The sequence below is a fragment of the Pristiophorus japonicus genome, chromosome 2 (genome assembly GCF_044704955.1).
Source record: "Pristiophorus japonicus isolate sPriJap1 chromosome 2, sPriJap1.hap1, whole genome shotgun sequence".
In the NCBI taxonomy this organism is placed as follows: domain Eukaryota; kingdom Metazoa; phylum Chordata; class Chondrichthyes; family Pristiophoridae; genus Pristiophorus; species Pristiophorus japonicus.
In genome coordinates this window covers 286,726,661-286,751,354 of record NC_091978.1, presented here as the reverse complement: position 1 = coordinate 286,751,354, position 24,694 = coordinate 286,726,661, and the positions used below count along the sequence as shown (strand labels likewise).

The window sequence follows — 24,694 nt, the reverse complement described above, 5'->3', positions numbered from 1 at the left end:
GAGGATCATCCTTTGTTTGGCAGCATTCTCTTCCCCATCTAGCTCGTTGGCCACGAAGTATTGGTTGAGTTGCTCCACAAAAGTTTCCCAATCATCTCCCTCCGAAAATGTCTCCAGGATGCCCACTGTTCTCTGCATCTTTGGGTTCGCTATCTGTATCTTGTCGGCAGTTGTGTATGGAGAAAGAGTCAGACTGAACACTGTGAGCTCAAAGTAAAGTGTGACTTTAGTCTTTTATTGCAGGTCTCCAGCGTGCCTCTCCAACCTGTGAAGCCTCCTTAAAAAGATGTGCTCCCAAGGGATTATGGGATCCCTTGAGACTCCAGGGGAAGAGCCCTTTGGTGGCTGTACAGAGTAAATACAAGTCCACATATATAACACTGGTTTAACCTTGCCACTGGATAAAGGCCTAGCTCTGTCAAGCCTGTGTGGTGGCTGATGTGCAACGGTCACCACACGTTAAAAAAAATCCACGCACAGGCATCTTCCACCTCTGGAGTTCAGGGCTAGAATATCCGGTCCTCCATTGAAACATCAGTGAACTCATCCCTTTTGGTGTGGAAGGAAGTCATCCTCGTTCGAGGGACTGCCTATGATGATGACGAGAGCCACAGACCCTGTCACAGGTGGGACAGATACTCGTCGGAGGAAGTGGGGGGATGGCACTGATTTGCCGCACGCTCCTTCCGCTGCCTGCGCCTGACCTCTTCACGCTCGCAGCGTTGAGATTCGAAGAGCTCAACGCCCTCCCTGATGCACTTTCTCCACCTCGGGCGGTCTTCGGTCAGCGTCTCCACAGGTGTCAGTAATGATGTTGCACTTTACCAGGGAGACTTTGAGGGTGTCCTTGTAACGTTTCTGCTGCTCACCTTTGACTTGTTTGCCGTGAAGGAACTCCGCATAGAGCAATTGCTTAGGGAGTCTCGTGTCTGGCATGCGAATTTTGTTGCCTGCCCAGCGAAGCTGATCGAGTGTGGTCAGTGCTTCAATGCTGGCGATGTTAGCCTGGGCGAGAACACTGATATTGGTGCATCTGTCCTCCCAGGGGATTTTCAGTATCTTGCGGAGACATTGTTGGTGATATATCTCCAGCGACTTGGTGTGTCTTCGGTACATCGTCCATGCCTCTGATCCATACAGGAGGGCGGGTATTACTACAGACCTGTCGACCATGAGCTTGGTGGTAGATTTGAGGGCCTGGTCCTCTTACACTCTTTTCCTCAGGCGGCCGAAGGCTGCGCTGGAGGTGGTGTTGAATCTCCGCATCAATGTCTGCCTTTGTTGACAAGATGCTCCCGAGGTAGGGGAGTGGTCCATGTTGTCGAGGGCCGCGCCATGAATCTTGATGACTGGGGGGCAGTGCTGTGCGGCGAGGACAGGCTGGTGGAGGACCTTTGTCTTATGGATGTTAAGCATAAGGCCCATGCTTTAATATGCCTCAGTGAATACATCGACTATATCCTGGAGTTCTGCCTCAGAATGTGCGCAGATGCAGGCATCGTCCGCGTACTGCAGCTCAACAACAGAGGGTTGGGTGATTTTGGACCTGGCTTAGAGGCAGCGTAGATTAAACAGCTTCCCACTGATTCTGTAGTTTAAAGCATCAAATGGATCCCTGTGCTGCCAGAAAGTTAGACACAACTGTGTATTCAAAAAGCTGTGCAGTGAAAATGTGGACAGTGACAAGTGCGCTAATGAGTTTTTCTGGGCTTGTTAGCAGAGTGTCCACGCAACTGTGTTTACAATTGAGGTGACATCTATTGTACCCTACCTGGTCAAACCTATGCAAAAAAAGACTGAAGGTGAGCAGTGGCAAAATGAGAAAAGAAGACCGTACATTGTTGTGCACTGTGGTCTTACCCCTCCCTATCTCTGTAACCTCCTCCAGCCCTACAACCCTCCAAAATCTCTGCACTCCTCTAATTCTGGTCTCTTGCAAATCCCCGATTTTCTTTGCTTGAACATTGGCGACCGTACCTTCAGCTGCCTAGGTCCGTGCCTCTGGAATTCTCTCCCTAAACCTTTCCACTCTCACTATCACTCTCTTCTTTAAGACACTCCATAAAACCTATCTCTTTGACCAAGCTTTTGGTCACCTGTCTTAATATCTTATTATTGGCTCGGTGTCAGATTTTTTTGATCACTCCTGTGAAGCGCCTTAGGATGCTTTACTACATTAAAGACGCTATATGCAAGTTGTTATAACCAAATGGGCTTGGACAAAGTGAAACCTTGTGATCGGGAAAAAAAAAGAGCCCTCATTATTTGAAAAATATGAAAACTTTTCCAGCTGACTATGAAAGCAGCACTAATGTCTGGATGATTCAAACAATTTTTAGAAAGTTGCTATGGTCTTTCATTGCCAGGATGAGAAAGCGATGGAAGATATAGAGTGTTTTTGATGGATAATGCCTCTGGCCATGATGTGGCTCATCTTTCACACATTAGGGTATAATTTTTACCATCTAACGCCACTTCCAGACTCTCAAGATTTTATTTTTTTTGATGTATTCATTTGTAAGACATTGTAATCTTTAACATGTTATACTGTATTCATAGTTGTTGTGAGATGTTGCATTAAATTTAGGCAAATAAAGGTTATAGATCAGACCAGCCTTAATTTTTGTTGTTTCCCACTTTATAAAAATTTCTGTTTTAGTGCAATTTGCATGGTTGTCCCGAGCGGATTCCACTGTATATTTCCACTATATATTTACAGTGCCAATACAGTTATATTTTGACTTGCTGTCAGTATTTTGCACTACATTTGTAACTTAATGAAAACATACTTGTTTTATAGGATCAGTAATGTTCAGGAGATGGTAATGTGCGGTATTATTTTAAAATGGACCATTTTTATTGTTGTTTAATTTTTCAAAAATGTATTCACATCTATTTTTGTACTTTTGCCATGGTATTCAGCAGCACTTATGGGATATTGTGTGATGTATAGTTTTTTTCATGGAAATATCTTCCTTTTAGCTGAGAATCCTAACAACGTCGTAGATAATACTCCAAGTGGAAGTATGGAATCGATTTCCTCCCACTCCTCGATAACGACAACATCCTCCAACTCAAATAGCCCCCCAGAACAAGCCAGGAATCGTGTCCGTTCTAGCAATGTCGATGTCACTGATTGCACATCTTCTCCGTAAGTTTGAATCTTAATTTATCAAATGAGAACTTCAAAAAACTCTTTATTTTTCATAACTGAAGTAGTGCCTTTTATACCCTTCTCTGATACTAAGCAGCTTTAACTGTGCTGAAATCTGTTGTGCCAAATCTGCCCCATTGGGATGGATTCCCAAAGTCAATGTTGCTGTCTGTAGATATGAATAATCTAAAACATGTACCTTCACTGAAATATGCAAATGCTATTCAGAGCATAAAACTCTACAAATCCAGAGTAGCTGAAATATGCACAAAAAAAATATTAAATATCCCCCTTTATGTATCATTTCCTTTCAACGGTAATAGCAACATAGGTGGTTATCATGTATTTTAAACATTCTGACCTGTTTGCAGTAGGAGACAGTAAAACACTAGTGGAATATGGTTTTCACTCACTGCCTTCATTCCATACTATCACTCGGGCTAACAATAAGCAGGGTTTGCCTGCGGTTGAGTGTACCATTTGAGACATGACCGCTGGTGGCATGAGCTGTCGGCCTACCATATAGGCCAGCAATGTGCTTTCAGTGTTTAAGCTTGGTGGACTAGATGCCAACATAATTACTGAACTGCTTCCAATGGAATATAAAAGAAGTAATGTAATAGACTTATTCACAGAATTGAAGCCCATGGGATTAAAGGGGCAGTGGCAGCGTGGTTTCGAAATTGGCTAAGGGACAGCAAGCAGAGAGTAGTGGTGAACGGTTGTTTTTCAGACTGGAGGGGAGTGTGCAGTGGCGTCCCCCAAGGGTCAGTATTAGGACCACTGCTCTTTTTGACATACATTAATGACCTGGACTTGGTTATACAGGGCATAATTTCAAAGTTGCAATGACCCAAAACTCAGAAATGTAGTAAACAGTGAGGAGGATAGTAACAGACTTAGCTAGACTGGTGAAATGGACAGACATATGGCAGATGCAATTTAACACCGGGGAGTATGAATTAATGCATTTTGGTGGGAAGAATGAGGAGAGGCAATATAAACTAAATGGTACAATTTTAAAGGGGATGCAGGAACAGAGAGACCGGGGAGGGGGGTGTACTTTGAAGGTGCAGGCTGTTATCATCCTAACTTTCAAAAGGGAATTGGATAAATACTTGTAAAATTTTCAGGGGAATGGAAATAATTGGATTGCTCTTTCACTTGGGGCCGAATGGACGCTTTCTGTGCTGTATCATTCTATGATTCTATAAGTATGAAGCTTTGAATGAAAATCATGTTCGGGAGAATTTTATTGCTTCTGACAACAAGAAGATTAGACAATTTAACTTATAGGATTGTCATTGTGTTCCATTAGAAGCAACATTAGTATAGATGTGACTTGATTTGTTTTAATGCATTTTTAAATGTATCTGCTACCTCACCCAAAATTACTGGAACATTTGACTATCCTCAGCATGTTTTGCTGAAAGAACCTGATTTAGCATTATTACAATCTACTGTCAGTAAAATGGTAATGGTACAATTGTGAGTGAATTAAATAATGTGTGTGTAATCGTTTAGACCTTGGAAAACCTAATTCTAATTGTGGTAAACAATGGATATAGCTATTCGCACTCTGAACGTGGTATTGCTGCAAGATGCATTACTGACCAACTAGTTAAAATATTCTTTACGACCTAACTGTTTTGTCTGCTTTCAGGGAGTTCGTTCTTTCTTGCATTATTTTAATGACTCGAATATTTACCATTACCAACACTAGCATTAATTTTTTTTTCATAAAATCAATTCTTTATTGACTGAAATTTTAAGTTTGTCTTTCTTATGGAAGTGAGCTAAAAGCAGTATAGGTTTGAAGAATATTCTGTTTATTTTGTGTTGATTTTGTAAACTTTGCCTGTTTTCACTTAGAACTCAGCTCTTGTTTTTGCTGCAGTTCCTCGAATATACCAGATGGTGTCTTTATATGGTGAATGTATACCATCATTCCCAGCAGATGCCAAATGGGAGCACCATGGCCATGCAATTACGTAAAATCTAAAAACTGGAATTTGTTTCTAAATAAATACCACATGACAGCATGGGGGAGCACTTGAGCAGTGTGGATTCAGCAAATCAAGTGAATTGATGGGTTTGTGTAGCATTGTAGCACTGCTCAAAGTATGTTCGCACAAACTTCATGTCATCGCGAGGCGGGTTGGGGAAATGGAGAGAAAGTTGGAGATCATGGGGGAGCTTCAGAGGTTGGAGATTGCAGTGGGGTGGAATTAGCCAATCGTGGTGTGTAAGGTAAGCTTGTTAGGCCTGGGAGAAATGTTCCTGTTCCTCCTGGTCCACGAGCAGTGCTGGAACTGCACTTTCCTTCTCCTTTTACCTGCTGGGAATCCCGGCCAATCAGTTAAAATAAAAAACCTGTTAAATTAAAATGGAGGCACGCAACCTTATTAAAATATTTTACTGACCGACCCACCTCCTGAGAGCAGATTGGTCACTGGCCCCGACCCACCTCTGTTAAAACCGGAAGTAGACGGCCTGGTTCAGCTTTGAAATTTTTTTAATTTTTTACTTTTTCACCTGACCCAAACTCACCTGTTGTTGGGGGTTAAAGTGTTCTGTTAGGTAAAGAGGGCTGATACATATTTGCAGATAAAACCAATTGGACTAAGGTGACTATATATTTGGCTATGGGTTTGACTGCCATACAGATTACATCAGCAGACATAATTGGGTAATTCTTAATGATTTAGTTAAGATTACAGACACTCCAAACCGATTGTAACCAGTGGCACTTCATCCTTTCCTGCACAGAACAGTTGTCTGCAATAATGTTGTTTCTAATTGATCAGTTGCCTGATTATCCCGAACAGTGGATTTTTGTTTAAGATGGCCAACACAGATTGAGCTTGTCCCATTCCAGTGTAAAAGTTGGCAAACTAAACAAACCCTTTTCTTACAGACTGGTTTCAGCAAACTGCCACCCAGTGTAAACCTACATTTAGTTGTGTCACAGTCCTTTTTGTGCAATTAGAATGTCACATCTAGATTAAAGGTCACATGAAAGAAATACAATTTCATGGAAAAATGGTCAATAGCCAAAGGCACCTTTTGTTTTCTTTGAAGGGGGTAATTGGTGCAGGAAAAGTGTAACTTTCTTGCTGAAAGCTAAGATTTGGGTGGGTGTATTTTCAGTTAACTGCCGATGCCACCATAACTACCATTATTTGCCAGGATCATTAGTGATTTATGGAAGATTTTCCAATTAATCTACATAAAACTGCCTTCAAGAAATAGAGGTTCAAAGTTTTGGAAACATTTTATTTCAATTATCTATTCTTTCTGCTGTGTTATTATTTCTCCTGCTCAAGTTCCTGCAGTGGGGCTAATCCATGGTAGTGTGTGCACACGCCAGTCTACACAGTATAACTTGTATTTCTGTGCGACTGTTCTCTGTCAGCTTGCCTGTTAAATATAATGACAAGTATTGATTTTAAAGCTGCAAATGCTAAAATATATGTAGAAATTAAAAATGAACTTTAACACTGTACGCTTTGACAAAACCCATGGCTCACTATAATGAAATTGTTTTGTTTCGTCTCACCAGTTCATCTGTATCAATGGTTTCATGGTTCAATTCTTCACCAACTTCACCAACGTCACCATCTTCACCATCTTTCCAGTTTCCACCCGTGACTGCCACAAGTGACAAACCTCCAAATGGGTATGAAAGCTTCTTTATTTTGCACTATAATAGTTGGCACTGGGTAAAAGCTTGACTCCTTCGTCATTAATGCCACCAGGATAATAAGAGTATAAGAAATAGGAGCATGTGTAGGCCATTTGGACCCTCGAGCCTGCTCTGCCATTTAATAAGATCATGGCTGATCTGATCACTGACTCAGCTCCACTTTCCTGCCCGCTCCCTTTATTCCCTTATCGTTCAAAAATCTGTCTATCTCCGCCTTAAATATATCCAATGCCCCAGCCTCTACAGCTCTCTGGGCAGAGAGTTCCACAGATTTACAACCCTCTGAGAGAAGAAATTCCTCCTCATCTCAGTTTTAAATGGACCTTTAAGCCTTAAGCGGCCCCTTATTTTGAGACTATGCCCCCTAGTTCTAGTTTCCCCTATGTGGAAATATCCTCTCTGCATCCACCTTGTCGAGCCCTTTCATTATCTTATATGTTTTGATAAGATCACCTCTCATCCTTCTGTACTCCAGTGAGTACAGGCCCAACCTACTCAATCTATCTTCTAAGTCAATCCCCTCATCTCCAGAATCAACCTAGTGAACCTTCTCTGAACTGCCTCCAATGCAAGTATATCCTTCCTTAAATACGGAGACTAAAACTGTATGTAGTACTCTAGGTGTGGCTCACCAATACCCTGTACAGTTGTAGCAGGACTTCTCTGCTTTTATACTCCATCCCCCTTGCAATAAAGACCAATATTCCATTTGCCTTCCTGATTACTTGCTGTACCTGCATACTAACTGTTATGTATGTAAACCTGTAAATACCATGTCTAACCACCAGAGGGCCTATCCCCTGGAGTCCCAAAGGATCCCACAATCCCATAGGAGCACCTGTATATAAGGAGGCCTCAGGCTGGAGAGGCACTCTGAGAGCTGCAATAAAGGACTACGGTCACACCTTACTTTGAGCTTGCAGTATCTAGTCTGACTCTTTATTCAAGATGTAACACTAACTTTTTGAGTTTCATGCACAAGGACCTCCAGATCCCTCTGTGCTGAAGCACTTTGCAATTTTTCTCCATTTAAATTATAATTCGCTTTTCTGTCAAAGTGGATAACCTCACATTTTCCCACATTATACTCCATCTGCCAAATTTTTGCCCACTCACTTAGCTTGTCTATATCCCTTTGCAGATTTATTGTATCCACCTCACAATTTGCTTTCCCACCCATCTTTGTATCATCAACATTACACTCGGTCCCTTCATCCAAGTCATTAAAAAGATTGTAAATAGTTGAGGCCCCAGCACTGATCCCTGCGGTACCCCACTAGTTATTGTTTGCCAACTGGAAAATTACCCATTTATCCCCACTCTCTGTTTTCTGTTCGTTAGCCAATCCTCTATCCATGCTAATATATTACCCTCAACCCCGTGAACTTTTATCTTGTGCAGTAACCTTTTATGTGGAACCTTATCGAATGCCTTCTAGAAATCCAAATACACCACATCCACTGGTTCCCCCTTATCCACCTTGCTCGTTACATCCACTCCAGTAAATTTGTCAAGCATGATTTCCCTTTCATAAATCCATGCTGACTCTGCTTGACTGAATTATGCTTTTCCAAATGTCCTGCTACTGCTTCCTTAATAATGGACTCCAGCATTTTCCCAACGACAGATGTTAGGCTGACTGGTCTATAGTATCCTGCTTTCTGTCTGTCTCCTTTCTTAAAAAGAGATGCTACATTTGCGGTTTTCTAATCTGCTGGGACCTCCCAGTAATCTCCCTAGAATCCAGGGAATTTTGGTAGATTACAACCAATGTATCCACTATCTCTGCAGCCACTTCTTTTATGACCCTAGGATGCAAGTCATCAGGTCCAAGGGACTTGTCCACCTTTAGTCCTATTATTTTACCGAGTCATCATCATAGGCGGTCCCTTGAACGAGGATGACTTGCTTCCACGAGTTCACAGGTGTTTCGATGAAGGACCCGATGTTCCAGTCCTGAACTCCAATTGAGGGGGTGGAAGATGCCTGTGTGATTTTTTTTTAACGTGGGGTGACCATGGCACACCAGCCACCACACGGGCTTGAGAGAGCTAGGTCTTGGTCCAGTGGCAAGGATTAACCAAGACGATTGGAGACTTGCTCTGCTGCACGGACCTAGCGCGCACACATATTGCAGTGTGGGCTAGTCCGTGCTGCCCCAGGTCCTCGGCTCTTCTGGGCCCGTACCCTCATCTGTCGCACTCCGCCATGATCTCTCGCCGCTCCTCCGCCATAAACATTCACCGCATCTCGCCACAAACTCTCGCCGCTCATCTGCTCCGACCTTCCCACTCCTCTGTACCTGGGCCCTGCCGATGTTCCTGCCCACGCTCCCAAATGGTGACCACTACTTCTTTAGTGATGGTGATTGTTTTTAGTTCCTCCCTCCCTATAGCCCCTTGATTATCCATTATTGGGTTGTTTTTAGTGTCTTGTACCATGAAGACCGATACAAAATTAATTTCCCAGTCTCCTCCTCTAGTGGACCAACATTTACTTTAGCCACTCTTTTCCTTTTGATGTACCCGTAGAAACTCTTACTATCTGTTTTTATATTTTGTGCTAGTTTACTTTCACAATCTATCTTCGCCCTCTTTATTATTTTTTTAGTCGTTCTTTGCTGGCTTTTAAAAGTTTCCCAATCCTCTTGCCTCCAACTAGTATTAACTACTTAGTATGCCCTTGTTTCCAATTTGATACCATCCTTTATTTCCTTAGTTAGCCACGGATGGTTATCCCTTCTCTTACTGTCTTTCCTTCTCATTGGAATATATTTTTATTGAGATTTATGAAATAGCTCCTTAAATGTTTGCCATTGCTCATTAACCGTCCCACACTCTAATCTATTTTCCCAGTCCACTTTAGCCAACTCTGCCCTCATACCTTTGTAGTCTCCTTTATGTAAATTTAGGACACTGATTTGAGATAATGGCTAGATCTCTTTGATCTTTTTGCTGGTTTATGAGCCAAATTCAGCTGAGTGGATCAAAGTCTGTAAAGTTTAGCACTAACTAGATGTGCCTATAATGTGAAACCCTCTGTTATAATCCCGAATTACCGTGCAACTTGCCCTCCTCAATAAATCTCGAGTCTCAATACGTACAGCCGACCCATCAGCATGCATTGGGTATTTGAGACTCGACTTATTTTTTATAAGTGCACTCTCGACTTGATGAGGTAGGGCTAAAAAGCTTTGCCCTATCCATTAGTTGCGGAACCGCTTGGCTCTGTCTATAATCTGTTGCTTTTGATGTTTATCATGCAAGTAACCCAATTTTGTAGCTTCACTAGGTTAGTATCTCAATGCAAGGTATTCATGGTGCTGCCTCTGATGTACCTTTCTGCACGCCACATTGAACTAGGGTTCTTCTGGATTGATGGTGATCAAAGAATGAGAGATGTGCTGAGCCATGAGGTTGCAGATTATGGTGGTATTCTACTGCTAATGGCACATAGTGTCTCATGGATGCCCAGGTTTTGGGCTGCTAGATCTGGCCTTAATCTGTCCTGCTTAACACAGTGATAGAGCCTCACTGCACTTGGAGGGTGACCCTCACTGAAGATGAGACTTTATAATCACAAAAGCTGTGTGGTTATTCCTACCAATGGTGGTGGACATTGAAATCGGCTACCCAATGATATAGTAGACTGACGTGTCTGTGACAGGGGCAGGCTGGTGAGTAAAAGGTCAAGCAAGTTATGCCCTTGTATTAGTTCACCCATCACCGGATGCAGTCTGGTAGCCATGTCGTTCAGGGCTTGGCCAACTTGGTCAGTAATGGTGGCGGACATTGAAATCGGCTAACCAAAGTACATATTGTGCCCTTGCTCCCCTCAGTATTCAAAGGGGTGTTCAACATGGAGCTGCACTGATTGATCAGTTGAGGGGGGTGGGGTAAGTGCTAATCAGCAGGAGGTTTCCTCGGTCTTGTTTGGCCTAAAGCCGTGAGGTGCAATGTCAGTGCTGAAGATTCCAAGGACCACACTCACCCAACTATATAACAGTGTGCCCCCACCTCTGATGGATCTATCCTTAAGTTTCCCAGAATTCACCGGGGTACTCTTGGAAAAAGAGGAGGAAATGGGCATTCTGACCAAAGATCAGGACCCCCCATGAAAGGGCACATGTTTAAACATTTCTTTTGATCTATAATAATTTTTTTTTAAATCCTAGACCACCCTTCTGTAGGAATTTTACATGGCATATGGCTCTGAATTTTCATGCACTCCTTACATCAGAACAATCCTTTAATAACCCCCTTCTCACCCAAGATGCTGCTTAGTGTTTCCAGCATTTTCTTTTTTATTTCTTTTATAACCGACATTGGAAATTGCTTGGAATTAATTATTGATCTTATCTCTTAAACCAAAATTTCTTGAGACAAATATCTAAGGCAGTAGAGCTTGTTGATCAATTCGAGACTGTACACAAGACCCTTTAGAGAAAATGTTATCCTGTCCCCTCAACCCTTGTGTTGTCTGTATCTGGGATCAGTGAAGTTAGATCAGTTACTTCATTGTTACTGGCATTGGCAGAAGTCACTTTAATAAGTGGTTTAGAAAATGCTCTGGTTTTTAAGTACAGTTTGCTGTTGCATTCCGAGTCTGGTTGAGATTATGCAGCAACCACATTTGCTATTTGTAATCACAGATCATTTAATAGTTGACAAAATATTGGTGCTAGACTTCTCTCCAGCGAGGTGATGACTCCATTTATTTTTTTAGGGTTCCAGACCTTAAAGCCAAGGCTGTTTACTCGTGTGAAGCAGAACATAACTCTGAGTTATCCTTCAAAGTTGGAGCAATATTTGAAAATGGTGAGTGTAACTTAAGACATTGGATTATTTTCCCCGGCTGTAAAATACATTGTGGGTGATTTTTAACCCTACTTGCTCAGCAGAAACCTGGCAGGTGGGTAGTTAGAATCACCCTGGCTCTTACCTATCCGAAAGCCACCATGATCGCAACATCTGCAATTTTAACCTGAGCAGGCATCAAGGACATGCGCCCGGGGCCAACAGGGTCCTTCTTTACATATGCATATTGCAGCCCGATGATATTGAGACCCGACTGTAATGTTAACTCTGGCCTGAGCAGGGAATCCACCTAGAGTTAAAATCGGGGCCATTTTATATTCCTTCATAGAAATATAGTTACTTCAAAGTTATTTGCTTCATTAAACTTCCTCCACGCACTATAGGAGTTAAGCCTATCTTGATTGTGTCATATATGTACATGCTGTTTGTAGCCACCAGATGGTGTCATTGTTGGAGGCCACTGAGCAGTACGCAGACGGTGCTGCTCTGGTATAAAAGGGCAGCCATTTTGTGAGTCAGGCACTTTGGGCCTAAATAAAGCAGAGCCAAGGTTGTACCTTGCTTAGTTAAACAGTCCTCCGTTTGAACCTTTTATTGCATACGTAACATTTGGTGATGAGAATATAAGAACCTTTGTTTGCAAAATGAGCATGATTGGATTTTTAGAGCAATTCGTGGAGGGAGAAGATTGGACAGACTTTGTGAGCCATTTGAACTAGTACGTCGTGACTAACAAAATGAAAGGGGTCAACGATGCAGATCGGCGCCGGGCCATGTTCCTCACTGTGTGCGGTTCAAAGATCTACGGTCTGATAAAGGATCTACTCATGCCTAGTGATCCAACAGAGAAAACGTACGAGGAGTTATGTACATTGGTACGGGAGCACCTCAAGCCAGATGACAGCATCATCATCTCGAGATACAGGTTTTATACACACGTTCGATCGGAGGGCCAGAGTGCGGCGGAATTCGTTGCTGACCTGAGACGTCTAGCGGGACCGTGCAAGTGTTGGTAGACATGCTGCGGGACTTCTTTGTTATCGGTATCAACCACGAGGTGATCCTGCGCAAACTTCTGGCAGTGGAGGAGTTGGATTTAAAAAGGGCCATCCAGATCGCTCAATCATGTATGACAATGGACAGGAGTCTAAAGCAAATAGCAGTGAAGAACCGAACCTCGGCAAGTACTGTAAATGCGACTGATTCGGCGTGCGACTGATTCGGCACATGGCAGGGCCTATCCAGCTGCATTCGTGAAATCTGTGGCTGCACAAAGTCTGCCAACGGGAATGTATCCGACTTCTCCGTGTTGTGGGGGAAATCATCGGCACCAGCAGTGCCGATTTAAGCAATATAGTTGCAAAGACTGTCTGAGAGTGGGGCATCTCCAGCGCAAGTGTCCGCAGATGAGCAAGCGAGCTGCGACACACCACATGGAGGATGAGAGTCAGACTAGCGCGGATTGGATACGCAATCCGAGATGCCAGAGGAGGAAGTGTATGGACTGTACTCTTTCGTAACCAAGAGTAAGCCAATTTTGATTAATGTGAAGTTTAACGGGATACCGGTATCGATGGAACTGGACACAGGGGCGAGTCAATCGATCATGAACGAGATGGCATTTAATAAGCTGTGGGATGCAAAGACTGTGAGGCCCAGGCTGAGCCCTGTTAACGCCAAGCTGCGCACGTACACCAAAGAACTGATAAGGGTGATTGGCAGTGCACAAATTAATGTGTCATATAACGGTGCAGCTCACGAGTTACCGCTGTGGATTGTTCCAGGCAATGGCCCAACGCTGCTCGGCAGGAGCTGGTTGGAGAAAATCAGATGCGACTGGAACGACATAAAGTCGTTGTCATCGGAGGAAGATACATGTGACCAAGTATTGAGCAAGTTCCCCTCACTGTTCGAACCGGGTATCGGTAACTTCACGGAAGCCAAGGTGCAGATCCACGTGGACTCAGATGCAAGACCCGTCCATCATAAAGCTCGGGCAGTGCCGTATATGATGAGGGAGAAGGTCGAAATTGAACTGGACAGACTCCAGCGTGAAGGGATCATATCACCAGTCAAATTTAATGAATGGACCAGCCCCATTGTTCCTGTGCTGAAAAGTGATGGCACAGTCAGAATCTGTGGAGACTACAAGGCTACGATCAACAGCATTTTGAAACAAGATCAGTACCCATTACCGAAGGCTGATGACTTGTTTGCGACGTTAGCTGGAGGGAAGTCGTTCACAAAATTGAACTTGACATCGGTCTATATGAAGCAGGAGTTGGTCGAGATGTCGAAGAGATTTACGTGCATTAACACGCACAAAGGACTGTTTATTTATCACAGGTGCCCGTTTGGAATTCGCTTGGCTGCAGCAATATTCCAGAGGAATATGGAAAGTCTACTGAAGTCCGTTCCCAGAATCGTCGTGTTCCAAGATGACATCCTGATCACCGGTCGTGACTCCAGGGAACATCTGAACAACCTGGTAGAGATTCTACTGCGTTTGGACAGAGTGGGACTCAGACTTAAACGCTCGACGTGCGTCTTCATGGCACCGGAAGTCAACTTCCTCGGGAGGAAAATCACCGCTGATGGCATCAGACCTATTGATGTGAAAACCAAGGCCATCAAGAATGCACCCAAACCGCAGAACGTGACGGAGCTGCATTCATTCCTGGGTCTACTCAACTACTTTGGTAACTTCCTACCTAAATTGAGCACCTTACTTGAACCACTGCACATGCTATTGAGAAAAAGCAACAACTATGTGTGGGGTGCATTGTAAGACAGAGCTTTCGAGAAAGCCACCAATCTGCTTTGCTCGAACAAGCTGCTGGTACATTATGACCCATTTAAACGTTTAATTTTGGCCTGTGATGTATCGTCATACGGAATTGGTTGCGTGTTATAACAGGCCAATGAGTCGGGGAAACTTCAGCCTGTCGCGTGTGCATCCAAAAGTTTGTCGAAAGCAGAAAGAGCCTACAGTATGGTAGAAAAAGAAGCTTTAGTGTGTGTGTGACGTGTTTAAAAAGATGCATCAATACCTGCTCGGTCGGAGGTTCGAATTAGAGACCGATCACAAGCCGCTCATTTTGTTGTTTTCTGAGAACAAAGGTATCAATATCAATGCTTCATCCCACATCCAAAAGTGGGCGCTGACATTATCTGCCTATGATTATGTTATTCGCCACAGACCTGGCACAGAGAATTGTGCCGATGCTTTGAGCCGGTTGCCGTTGCCCACACCAGAGGTGGAAACGCCACAACCGACAGATTTAATGTTAATCATGGATGCTTTTGAGAGTGAAGGTACCCCTGTCATGCCTCAACAAGTTAAGACCTAGACCAGCCAGGATCCGATATTATCGGTGGTAAAAGGTTGCATCCTCAAAGGGGATTGGTCTGCCATACCTAAGCAAATACGTGAGGAGGCCAAACCGTACATTCGTCACAAGGACGAACTGTCTATTCAAGCAGATTGCATATTGTGGGGCAATCGAGTTGTAATGTCTTAAGAAAGGGAGAGAGAAGTTTGTGTGTGAGTTACACAGCACACATCCTGGTATAGTGATGATGAAGGCCATCGCCAGGTCCCATGTATGGTGGCCAGGAATTGATTCTGAGCTGGAAGCATGTGTGCATCAGTGCAACACCTGCATGCAGCTCAGCAAAGCACCAGCGGAATCGCCGCTGAGTCTGTGGTCATGGCCATCCAAACCTTGGTCCAGGATCCATGTCGATTTTGCAGGTCCTTCCTGGGCAAGATGTTTTTAGTGGTGGTGGATGCTTATTCGAAGCGGATAGAATGCATAATTATGTCATCCAGTACGTCCACGGCAACCATAGAGAATCTCAATGTCATGTTCGCGACACATGGTCTGCCTGACATAGCGGTGAGCGACAATGGGTCGTGCTTCACCAGTCAGGAGTTTGTAAAACTTTACGGCATAAAACATGTAACGTCAGCACCAACGGGCAAGCAGAACGTGCAGTACAAATTATCAAGCAAAGCATGAGGAGAGTAACCCAAGGGTCACTGCAGACCCGCTTGTCTTGTATACTGCTGAGTTACAGGACAAGACCCCACACACTCACAGGGGTCTCGCCTGCTGAACTCATGATGAAAAGAGGTCTTAAGACCAAGTTATCTCTTGTACACCCGGATTTAAGTAATCATGTTGAATACAGAGCCAACAAGGGTACCACAATCGCGCAACTATGTCACACAAGATTTCTGTTAATGATCCTGTATATGTGTTGAATTATGGTCAGGGTCCCAAATGGATCGCTGGTACGGTCATGGCCAAGGAGGGCAACAGAGTATTTGTTATTAAGCTTAAGAATGGGCAAACTTGCAGGAAACACATGGATCAAACAAAGCTGAGGCACACAGATGAGCCAGAGCAGAAGAAACCGTCGACGACCAACCAACCTACCAGCAGCCTTCAGTGGACTCGAGGGTCATCAGTGAACCCGGAATTTCCATCACAGATTTGTTCAATAAAAATGACTTGCAATTCCTGACATGGCCACTGCCACCCCCAACAAGTCAGCCATCCAGCCACCAGCCACAACAGACTCCGCACATTCACCCAAGGCCGGAATCGAACGGAGACTGTCAACCCGGGAGCATAAAGCACTGGACCGTCTCAACCTGTGAAAGACTGTGATAAGATCTCAGAGGAGGGTATTGTCATGTATGTACATGCTGTTTTTAGCCACCAGATGGTGTCATTGTTGAAAGCCACTGAGTAGCAGTGTTGCTCTGGTATAAAAGGCCAGCCATTTTGTGAGTCAGGCACTTTGGGCCTAAATAAAGCAGAGCCAAGGTTGTACCTTGCTTAGTTAAACAGTACTCAGTTTGAACCTTTATTGCATACATAATAGATTGGTTCTGAGGAAACCACATACTTAGCATGCATACAAAGTGTTGCGGTGTTGTGGATGGGCAGTGATCACCTTTTTCTATAAAACCCCATGTTCTTCACATTACACACACTTTGTTTTTCCCCAGCCAAAAGCTTTGTGTTCTCAGTTTTCACATTCACATCCCGCTGTTAGATCTTAACAACATTTTGCCCTCCCCTCGATTAGATAGTCCTTCTAGTTTTCACAATTTGAGTTTTTAAGCCAACCAGCCTGCAATTTTTCTTTCTAGGTTTTTATTTTGAGAATTGGAGCACCATCTGTCAATACATTGCTAAAATAACAGGCAGTAGTGCAGTCCTTATTACAGCATGTATATGAGTAATATATAATTTATCCTTTTGAGTGGAAGCTCCATCTAGAGGTGATTCCAGAAATATTCAGCATTTGGGCTTCCCAGAATGTACCTATTCAGCTCTTCAGACAGCTACCAGCTTCTGTGTTTCTGCTTGGGCATCGAGGTTATGACAACTCTGAGGCTAAAATAGTGTCTGTATCCATTTCCTTGTTCCCACAAATGAAATACAGAAATTAGTTTGAAGACCATTATTTGGCCTTTCAAACCAAGACTTTGGTCATGCAGGCAGTGAGTGGAGATCAGATCTCACTGCCTTTGATTTCTTCTCTTGGGGAGGGTGGCGGAGTTCAATATTACATCCCATCCCAGTTAATGAAAAATGATGACTGTTGGAGCAAGGTTTCCTGTCTTCAGTGGTAAATATCTTAGTCAATCACAAGGCTATCCACTAATGGAGGTTATAACACCGTGGAAAATGTTTTTGCAGTGATGGTCTTGATGGCCCTCGCTTTCTAGACTACTAGCAGCCTTGGTTTAAAGCCCAGTTCGATTCAGATTCACATTGCAACAATTTTAATCTTTTGTAACCAGTTTGTGTTCAGTTCATTGGGTGATCCATTGGTGTCTAGTTTTATGAATGTGAGTAGGAAATTGTGCCCAGAAAGAACTTCACTGGGTTTGAATTGCGACCTTTAGTCTTTCAAAAATTAACATTTCCACTATTGAATGTGTCGTCATCAGTTTCTTGCGTGGAAAACTAGACTTTTAGTTTCAGTGTGCATAGTTAGTGATTTGAAAGCCCTTTTTGTTAATTAGCCAGTATCTGATTTCGAATTTTGACTGAGAATTGCTTCGGACACTACCAGAGTTCCCTCCAAAAAAAAGTTGCATCTCAGTTTCATTTGTGCCAAGAATGACCATTTTGTTATTTTACCTCATCAACAAGTGGAGCATTGCTTTCACTGTTTAGATTCTTGTAGAACCATGTCACTGTGTCTCTTGCATAAAGCAATTTGGGAAGTCTTGATGGTTATTTGTTTGCTATAGTACAAAGGCCCAAAGCAAACAGGTAACCAATCAGTGATTGCTACATAGATGGTGGCATTCCTTCTGTACTTGCAGGAAAGAAACCAAAAAGAGAGTTTTAAGTCCATTCTACCTGTTCCATGATTTACTCCTGGGTGCCTTTTCACTTGCAGTCCGATTGATAACTATTTGCAAAGCTGTGACATGGACTATTCCTCACTTATTTGCTTAAAAAAAACTGTCTCAATTTGACTGCTGTATGCAATATTGTCTCTGGCAGTCTTGGGCATCTGCAGGTGCCCCCTTCTCCTCAATATGCTCTACTTTGGTGCACTCTTATTGGTGTGTGGACTCTTCTTTATCATGTAATAAGATGGATTATATGCCTGTTGTGTGTAGGTATGGCTGTTTACTATAAAAAGGGATGGGTTTGTTGTGCCTAATTGACTTTTACCACATGAAAATAAAGATTCTTTTTTATTTTGTTCATTCCCCAGTTCACTCTTCACGAGAACCTGGTTGGCTAGAAGGAACCCTCAATGGCAAAACAGGACTTATTCCACGAAATTATGTTGAATTCCTGTAGCTCTGAGCCTTTGAAATCTATAGAAAATACTATTCATGGTATCCATGGCCATCCTTGTCAAGACAAAATTTACCGTTCGTTCTACATTAGCTCTTCCACTGAGATCTCACAATTGGAACCAAGGGGAATATTGATTTCCATAGCTAGTACACATCTAACCTCGAGCATCTGTATACTTGTGTTTATAATTAAATATTGGCTGAAGTGCTGCTGTCACTTTATCATGACATTTTAATCATTACATTTTAATCAATACAAGCTTTTTTATCATAGGATTCAGCAGATGGGTGCAGTTTTAGCAAGTGTCATTGGAATAACAAACAAAAATTGCTAGCTTTGTGAACTTAATTGTTCCTATCCATTTTGACTTCACAATATGATTCTACGAATCTCCTTATTTTCATTATGTTTTAAAACATATGAATAAAAGAGAGGCTGCAATAAAATATTGGGGGGAAAAGTTGTTCCATGCAATTTTGCTTTTTCATTCCTGATCCATCAAATAGTTAGATGTTTCAATTTTAAGAAACACTGGAAATGTTTTTAAAAATCTAGCAATGTTGCGCATTTGTGAAACATTTGAAGTAATTTGGTGCATTTTAACCTTCAATACCAAACAACAAATCTGATGGCTGCAGTGGACTTTATTTTTACAAGCTGTTAGTGCATATTTCAATTGGTTTTTCAACAATATATTGATAACTGGGCAATTCCATTCAGTTTTTACTAAGAGCAGATATTAACAAACTCCTCAGTTGCCGTATATTTGTGTTAATTTTAACTATGCAAAATGTGAGTTATTTCTAGTTTTATAGTTTATTATACTTATGAGAATTATACTAGTTTTAATAGTTATGTGTGCATGAATATGGTCAACATTGTCACAGACCTAAAGCATTCAAAAATCTGAAGAACATTATTCTGTAACTACAACAGAAAATAAAGATCACTGCAAGTAATCGTTTCTATTACTAACTTGATTTGAAGTGCATAATTCATAACATTTAACTTGATTTTAAGTATTCACTGAAATGTTCTTGTTAAATTATTACAAATTCAATCTTATTTTTACAGTAGTTTTAAATGGGTCGGTTCCAGTTTGATGCGATTAAATAAGTCTGATTTTAAATTTCACATTTATTTTTGCTCATTTTTTGCATTTATTAAAAGTTCACCAAATCATTCAAATTTGGGCATTATAATTTGTCAAGTGGCATTCATCAAGACTGTCGGTCACTTATTTTGGTATAGTAATTTGAGCAATATGTTGGTTGATCGTAGGCAGTAGAGGCAGTGTCATTTTCCTCACTGCCCTAGGGTTAAGAAAGGGAGAATGAGCCAGGACCCCTGCTCCTGATATCTATCCTGTAGCACTAACTGAAAGTGCACATGTGGAAGCTGGGTCAGGACAGGATCCGGCATAGCTCCTGTAGTCAGGAAGCCAGGTCAGCACTTAGAATCTAGACTCTCAAGTGAAGACTGGTCACTTAAAAAGGTACCAAAGGACAACAAGTGCCTATGGAACCATACACCAACAGTAAATGAACTTATCTCATCACAGATGTCTTGAAGTTTCCAGCAAATTAAGAGAAATGCATGCTGAAGCAAACTGATGTTCAATCCCTCACTCCATCTTGTGCAAAGTCTCTCACTTCAAGAAGAAGGCTCTATTGTCTGCATCATACTATTAAACAGTATTGAGGTGGACAAGTTAGTGGTAATCATGAGAAAGACTGGGTTTGATGAGGATGGCAATGATTTCCAACCAAACCAAGTCTTTCACTATGTCTCTGATCAGCTTCCCGTGCTTGTATTTGATTCAAAAATCTTCAACTTGCTTCTCTGAAGGAGCTAGGATTCTAGTTGTTTAGGCTTTAGGGTTAACAAGCTCTTGATATTAAAATGCATAACTTGAGTGATGCATTTAAATACAAATGAGCAGTACCATGGAGCGATGGAAGACATGTTTGCTCCCCAGTTCATTGAATTATTTATCTGTAGATATACTAGCCAGATATACCACCATGTGCAGACCAATCTTCCCTCTAATTTGTTTTTTGTGCGTGGGCCCTTTAAGTGGCTGAAAGGCCCATTCACATCTTCGCACATGTACGGTTATTTCCATTAAAAAGCCGGCGAACTCCAGACCACTTCACGGCCGTACATAGAAACATAGAAATCTACAGCGCAGAAGGAGGCCATTTCGGCCCATCGTGTCCGCACTGGCTGACAAAGAGCCGCACAGTCCTCGGTCAGCAGTCCTGTAGGTTACATATAAACCTATGAACAATGGCGGAAAGGTAAAGAGCATCTGGCCCAACCAGTCCGCCCCACACAACTGCAATACCACATGCATCGCAACATTTTACACTCCACCCAAACCGGAGCCATGCGATCTCCTGGGAGAGGAAAAAAAACGGATAAAAACCCAGGCCAATTGGGGGAAAAAAATCTGGGAAAATTCCTCTCCGACCCATCCAGGCGATCGAAACTAATCCAGGAGATCGCTCTGGCCGTATTCAATTCCCTGAAGTACTTATCATCGTATCTGCACCAGCCAACAAGAGGTTATCCAGTCCAATCCCACTTACCAGCTCGAGATCCATAACCCTGCAGGTTACGGCGCTTCAAGTGCCCATCCAAGAACCGTTTAAATGCGGTGAGGGTTTCTGCATCCACCACTCTTTCAGGCAGTCAGTTTCAGACCCCTACAACCCTCTGCGTGAAGAAGCTTCCCCTCAAATCACCTCTAAACCTTCCGCCAACCACTTTAAAACTATGCCTCCTCGTAATTGACCACTCCACCAAGGGAAATAGACCCTTGCTATCCACTATATCCAGGCCCCTCAAAATGTTATACACCTCAATGAGGTCTCCTCTCAGCCTCCTCTGTTCCAAGGAGAACAAACCCAGCCTATCCAATCTGTCCTCATAGCTAAGATTCTCCATTCCAGGCAGTATCCTTGTCAATCTCTGCACCCTCTCCAGTGCAATCATGTCCTTCCTATAATATGGCGGCCAGAACGACACGCAGTATTCCAGCTCTGGCCTAACCAGACTATTATACAATTTAAGCATAACCTCCATGCTCTTGTATTCTATGCCTCGGCTAATAAAGGCAAGCATTCCGTATGCTTTCTTAACCACCTTATCTACCTGGCCTGCTACTTTCAGGGATCTATGGACAAGCACTCCAAGGTCCCTTTGTTCATCCACACTTCTAAGTGGCCTACCGTTTAATGTGTATACCCTTTCCTTATTAGCCCTCCCCAAATGCATTACCTCATACTTCTCCGAATTAAATAACATTTGCCACTGTTCTGCCCACCTGACCAGTAGATTGATATCCTCCTGCAGTCCATGTCTTTCCTCTTCATTATGAACACAGCCAATTTTAGTGTCATCTGCAAACTTCTTAATCATACCCCCTATATTCAATCTAGATCATTGATGTATACCACAAAAAGCAAGGGACCCAGCACTAAGCCCTGCGGAACCCCACTGGAAACATCCTTCCAGTCACAAAAACATCCATCAACCATTACCTCTAAGCCAATTTTGGATCTAACTTGCCACTTTACCCTGGATCCCATGGGCTTTTACCTCCATGACCAGTCTGCAATGTGGGACCTTATCAAAAGCTTTGCTAAAGTCCAATTGCACCACATTGTACGCACTACCCTCATCGACCCTCTGTTTACCTCCTCAAAAATTCAATCAGGTTCGTCAAACACGATCTTCCCTCAACAAATCCGTGCTGATTGTCCCTGATAAATCCTTGCCTTTCTAAATGTAGATTTCGCCTGTCCTTCAAGATTTTTTCCAATAATTTTCCACCACTGAGGTTAGGCTAACAGGCCTGTAATTACTCAGCCTATCCCTTTCTCCCATCTTAAACAAGGGTACCACATTAGCAGTGCTGCAGTCCTCCAGCACCATGCCTAAATCCAAAGAGGACTGGAAAAAGATGGTCAAGGCCTCTGCTATTTCCTTTTGCTTCGCTCAACAGCCTGGGATGCATTTCATCGAAACCTGAAGACTTATTCACTTTCAAAGCTGCTAAGCACCTTAATACCTCCTCTTTCACTGTTTATTTCATCCAGAATTTCACATTCCTCCTCGATAGCAGTATCTGCATTGCCCCTTTCCTTTGTGAAAACAGATTCAAAGTATTCATTAAGAACCCCTCCACACAGAGATTACCCTCATGGTCTCTAATAGGCCCTACCCTTTCTTTACTTATCCTCTTACTCTTAATATATTTATAGAACATCTTTGGGTTTTCTTTAATTTTACTTACCAAGAATTTTTCATGCTCCCTCTTAGCATTCCTAATATCCTTTTTAATTTTACCTCTGAACTTTCTATATTCCTCCAGAGATTCTACAGTATTATCGACTCTGGATCAGTTCCTATGGACTGGAGGGTAGCTAATGTAACACCACTTTTTAAGAAAGGAGGGAGAGAGAAAACATAGAAACATAGAAAATAGGTGCAGGTGTAGGCCATTCAGCCCTTCGAGCCTGTGCCGCCATTCAATAAGTTCATGGCTGAACATGCAACTTCAGTACCCCATTCCTGCTTTCTCGCCATACCCCTTGATCCCCCGAGTAGTAAGGACTACATCTAACTCCTTTTTGAATATATTTAGTGAATTGGGCCTCAACAACTTTCTGTGGTAGAGAATTCCACAGGTTCACAACTCTCTGGGTGAAGAAGTTTCTCCTCATCACGGTCCTAAATGGCTTACCCTTTATCCTTAGACTGTGACCCCTGGTTCTGGACTTCCCCAATATCAGGAACATTCTTCCTGCATCTAACCTGTCTAAACCTGTCATAATTTAAAATGTTTCTGTGAGATCCCCTCTCATTCTTCTGAACTCCAGTGAATACAAGCCCAGTTGATTCAGTCTTTCTTGATATGTCAGTCCCGCCATCCCGGGAATCAGTCTGGTGAACGTTTGATGCACTCCCTCAATAGCAAGAATGTCCTTCCTCAAGTTAGGAGACCAAAACTGTACACAATACTCCAGGTGTGGCCTCACCAAGGCCCTGTACAACTGTAGTAACACCTCCCTGCCCCTGTACTCAAATCCCCTCGCTATGAAGGCCAACATACCATTTGCTTTCTTAACCGCCTGCTGTACCTGCATGCCAACCTTCAATGACTAATGTACCATGACACCCAGGTCTCATTGCACCTCCCCTTTTCCTAATCTGTCCCCATTCAGATAATAGTCTGTGTCTCTGTTTTTAACCACCTAAGTGGATAACCTCACATTTATCCACATTATACTTCATCTGCCATGCATTTGCCCACTCACCTAACCTATCCAAGTCACTCTGCAGTCTCATAGCATCCTCCTCGCAGCTCACACTGCCACCCAACTTAGTGTCATCCGCAAATTTGGAGATATTACATTTAATCTCCTCGTCTAAATCATTAATATACAATGTAAATAGTTAATGGAAGGTGAGAATGAATAAAGCCAGCCCACTAAGTAAAATATTTTATCATCATTTCAATTATAGGCTACAGTGAAGATATAGATCTTAAAGCAACTGTGCATCTCTCCTCAACTAATCAGATTGAAGAATCATTAATGAGCAGCGCAAAGTCTGAACGGAAGTGTCAGTCCATAGAATCATAGACACTTGCAGCTCAGAAGGAGACCATTCAACCCATTGTGCCTGTGCTGGTTCTTAGAAAGAGCAGTCGTGCATAGTCCCACATACCAGATTTTGCAGTAAAAATAACAGTGCCACTGATAGCCTCACCATTATTTTCACCACAATATCTAGCCTGTTCCGTGTTCAGAAATAAATGCTTTGAAACAAAATCACTTGAAAGTTATTTGGTCATATGATTCAGTGACTGCATGGAGGTTTGTGGGGATTATTATGACATTACCTTGTGAGGGAGCTATGTTTACCAAGCAAGTGACCTTCATACATGTCAACCTAGAAAGAAGCAAAAGCTGACCAATAGCTTCAAAAAAGCTTACAGCTCAGAAACATCCCTGAATATTGTGTGTATAAAATGTGAAGACTGGGGGGAGAATTATAGACGGGTGATTATAGACCGGTTAGCCTGACATCAGTAGTGGGGAAAATGTTGGAATCAATTATTAAAGATGAAATAGCAGCACATTTGGAAAGTAGTGACGGGATCGGC

The 24,694-nt window shown here is 42.7% G+C and overlaps 1 protein-coding gene across 2 annotated transcripts in view; it reads left to right on the top strand.

Annotated features, from left to right (window-relative positions):
- Positions 1-19,504, top strand: part of arhgap10 (Rho GTPase activating protein 10) — a 279,199-nt gene extending 259,695 nt beyond the window's left edge. For both annotated transcript variants that reach the window (XM_070871493.1, XM_070871488.1), the window contains 4 exons: positions 2,983-3,151; positions 6,717-6,833; positions 11,586-11,677; positions 18,431-19,504. In XM_070871493.1, coding sequence (XP_070727594.1) covers positions 2,983-3,151; positions 6,717-6,833; positions 11,586-11,677; positions 18,431-18,519 — 467 coding nt within the window. In that variant the 3' untranslated portion in view covers positions 18,520-19,504. The remainder of the gene's footprint in view (positions 1-2,982; positions 3,152-6,716; positions 6,834-11,585; positions 11,678-18,430) is intronic.
- Positions 19,505-24,694: the final 5,190 nt, after the last annotated feature.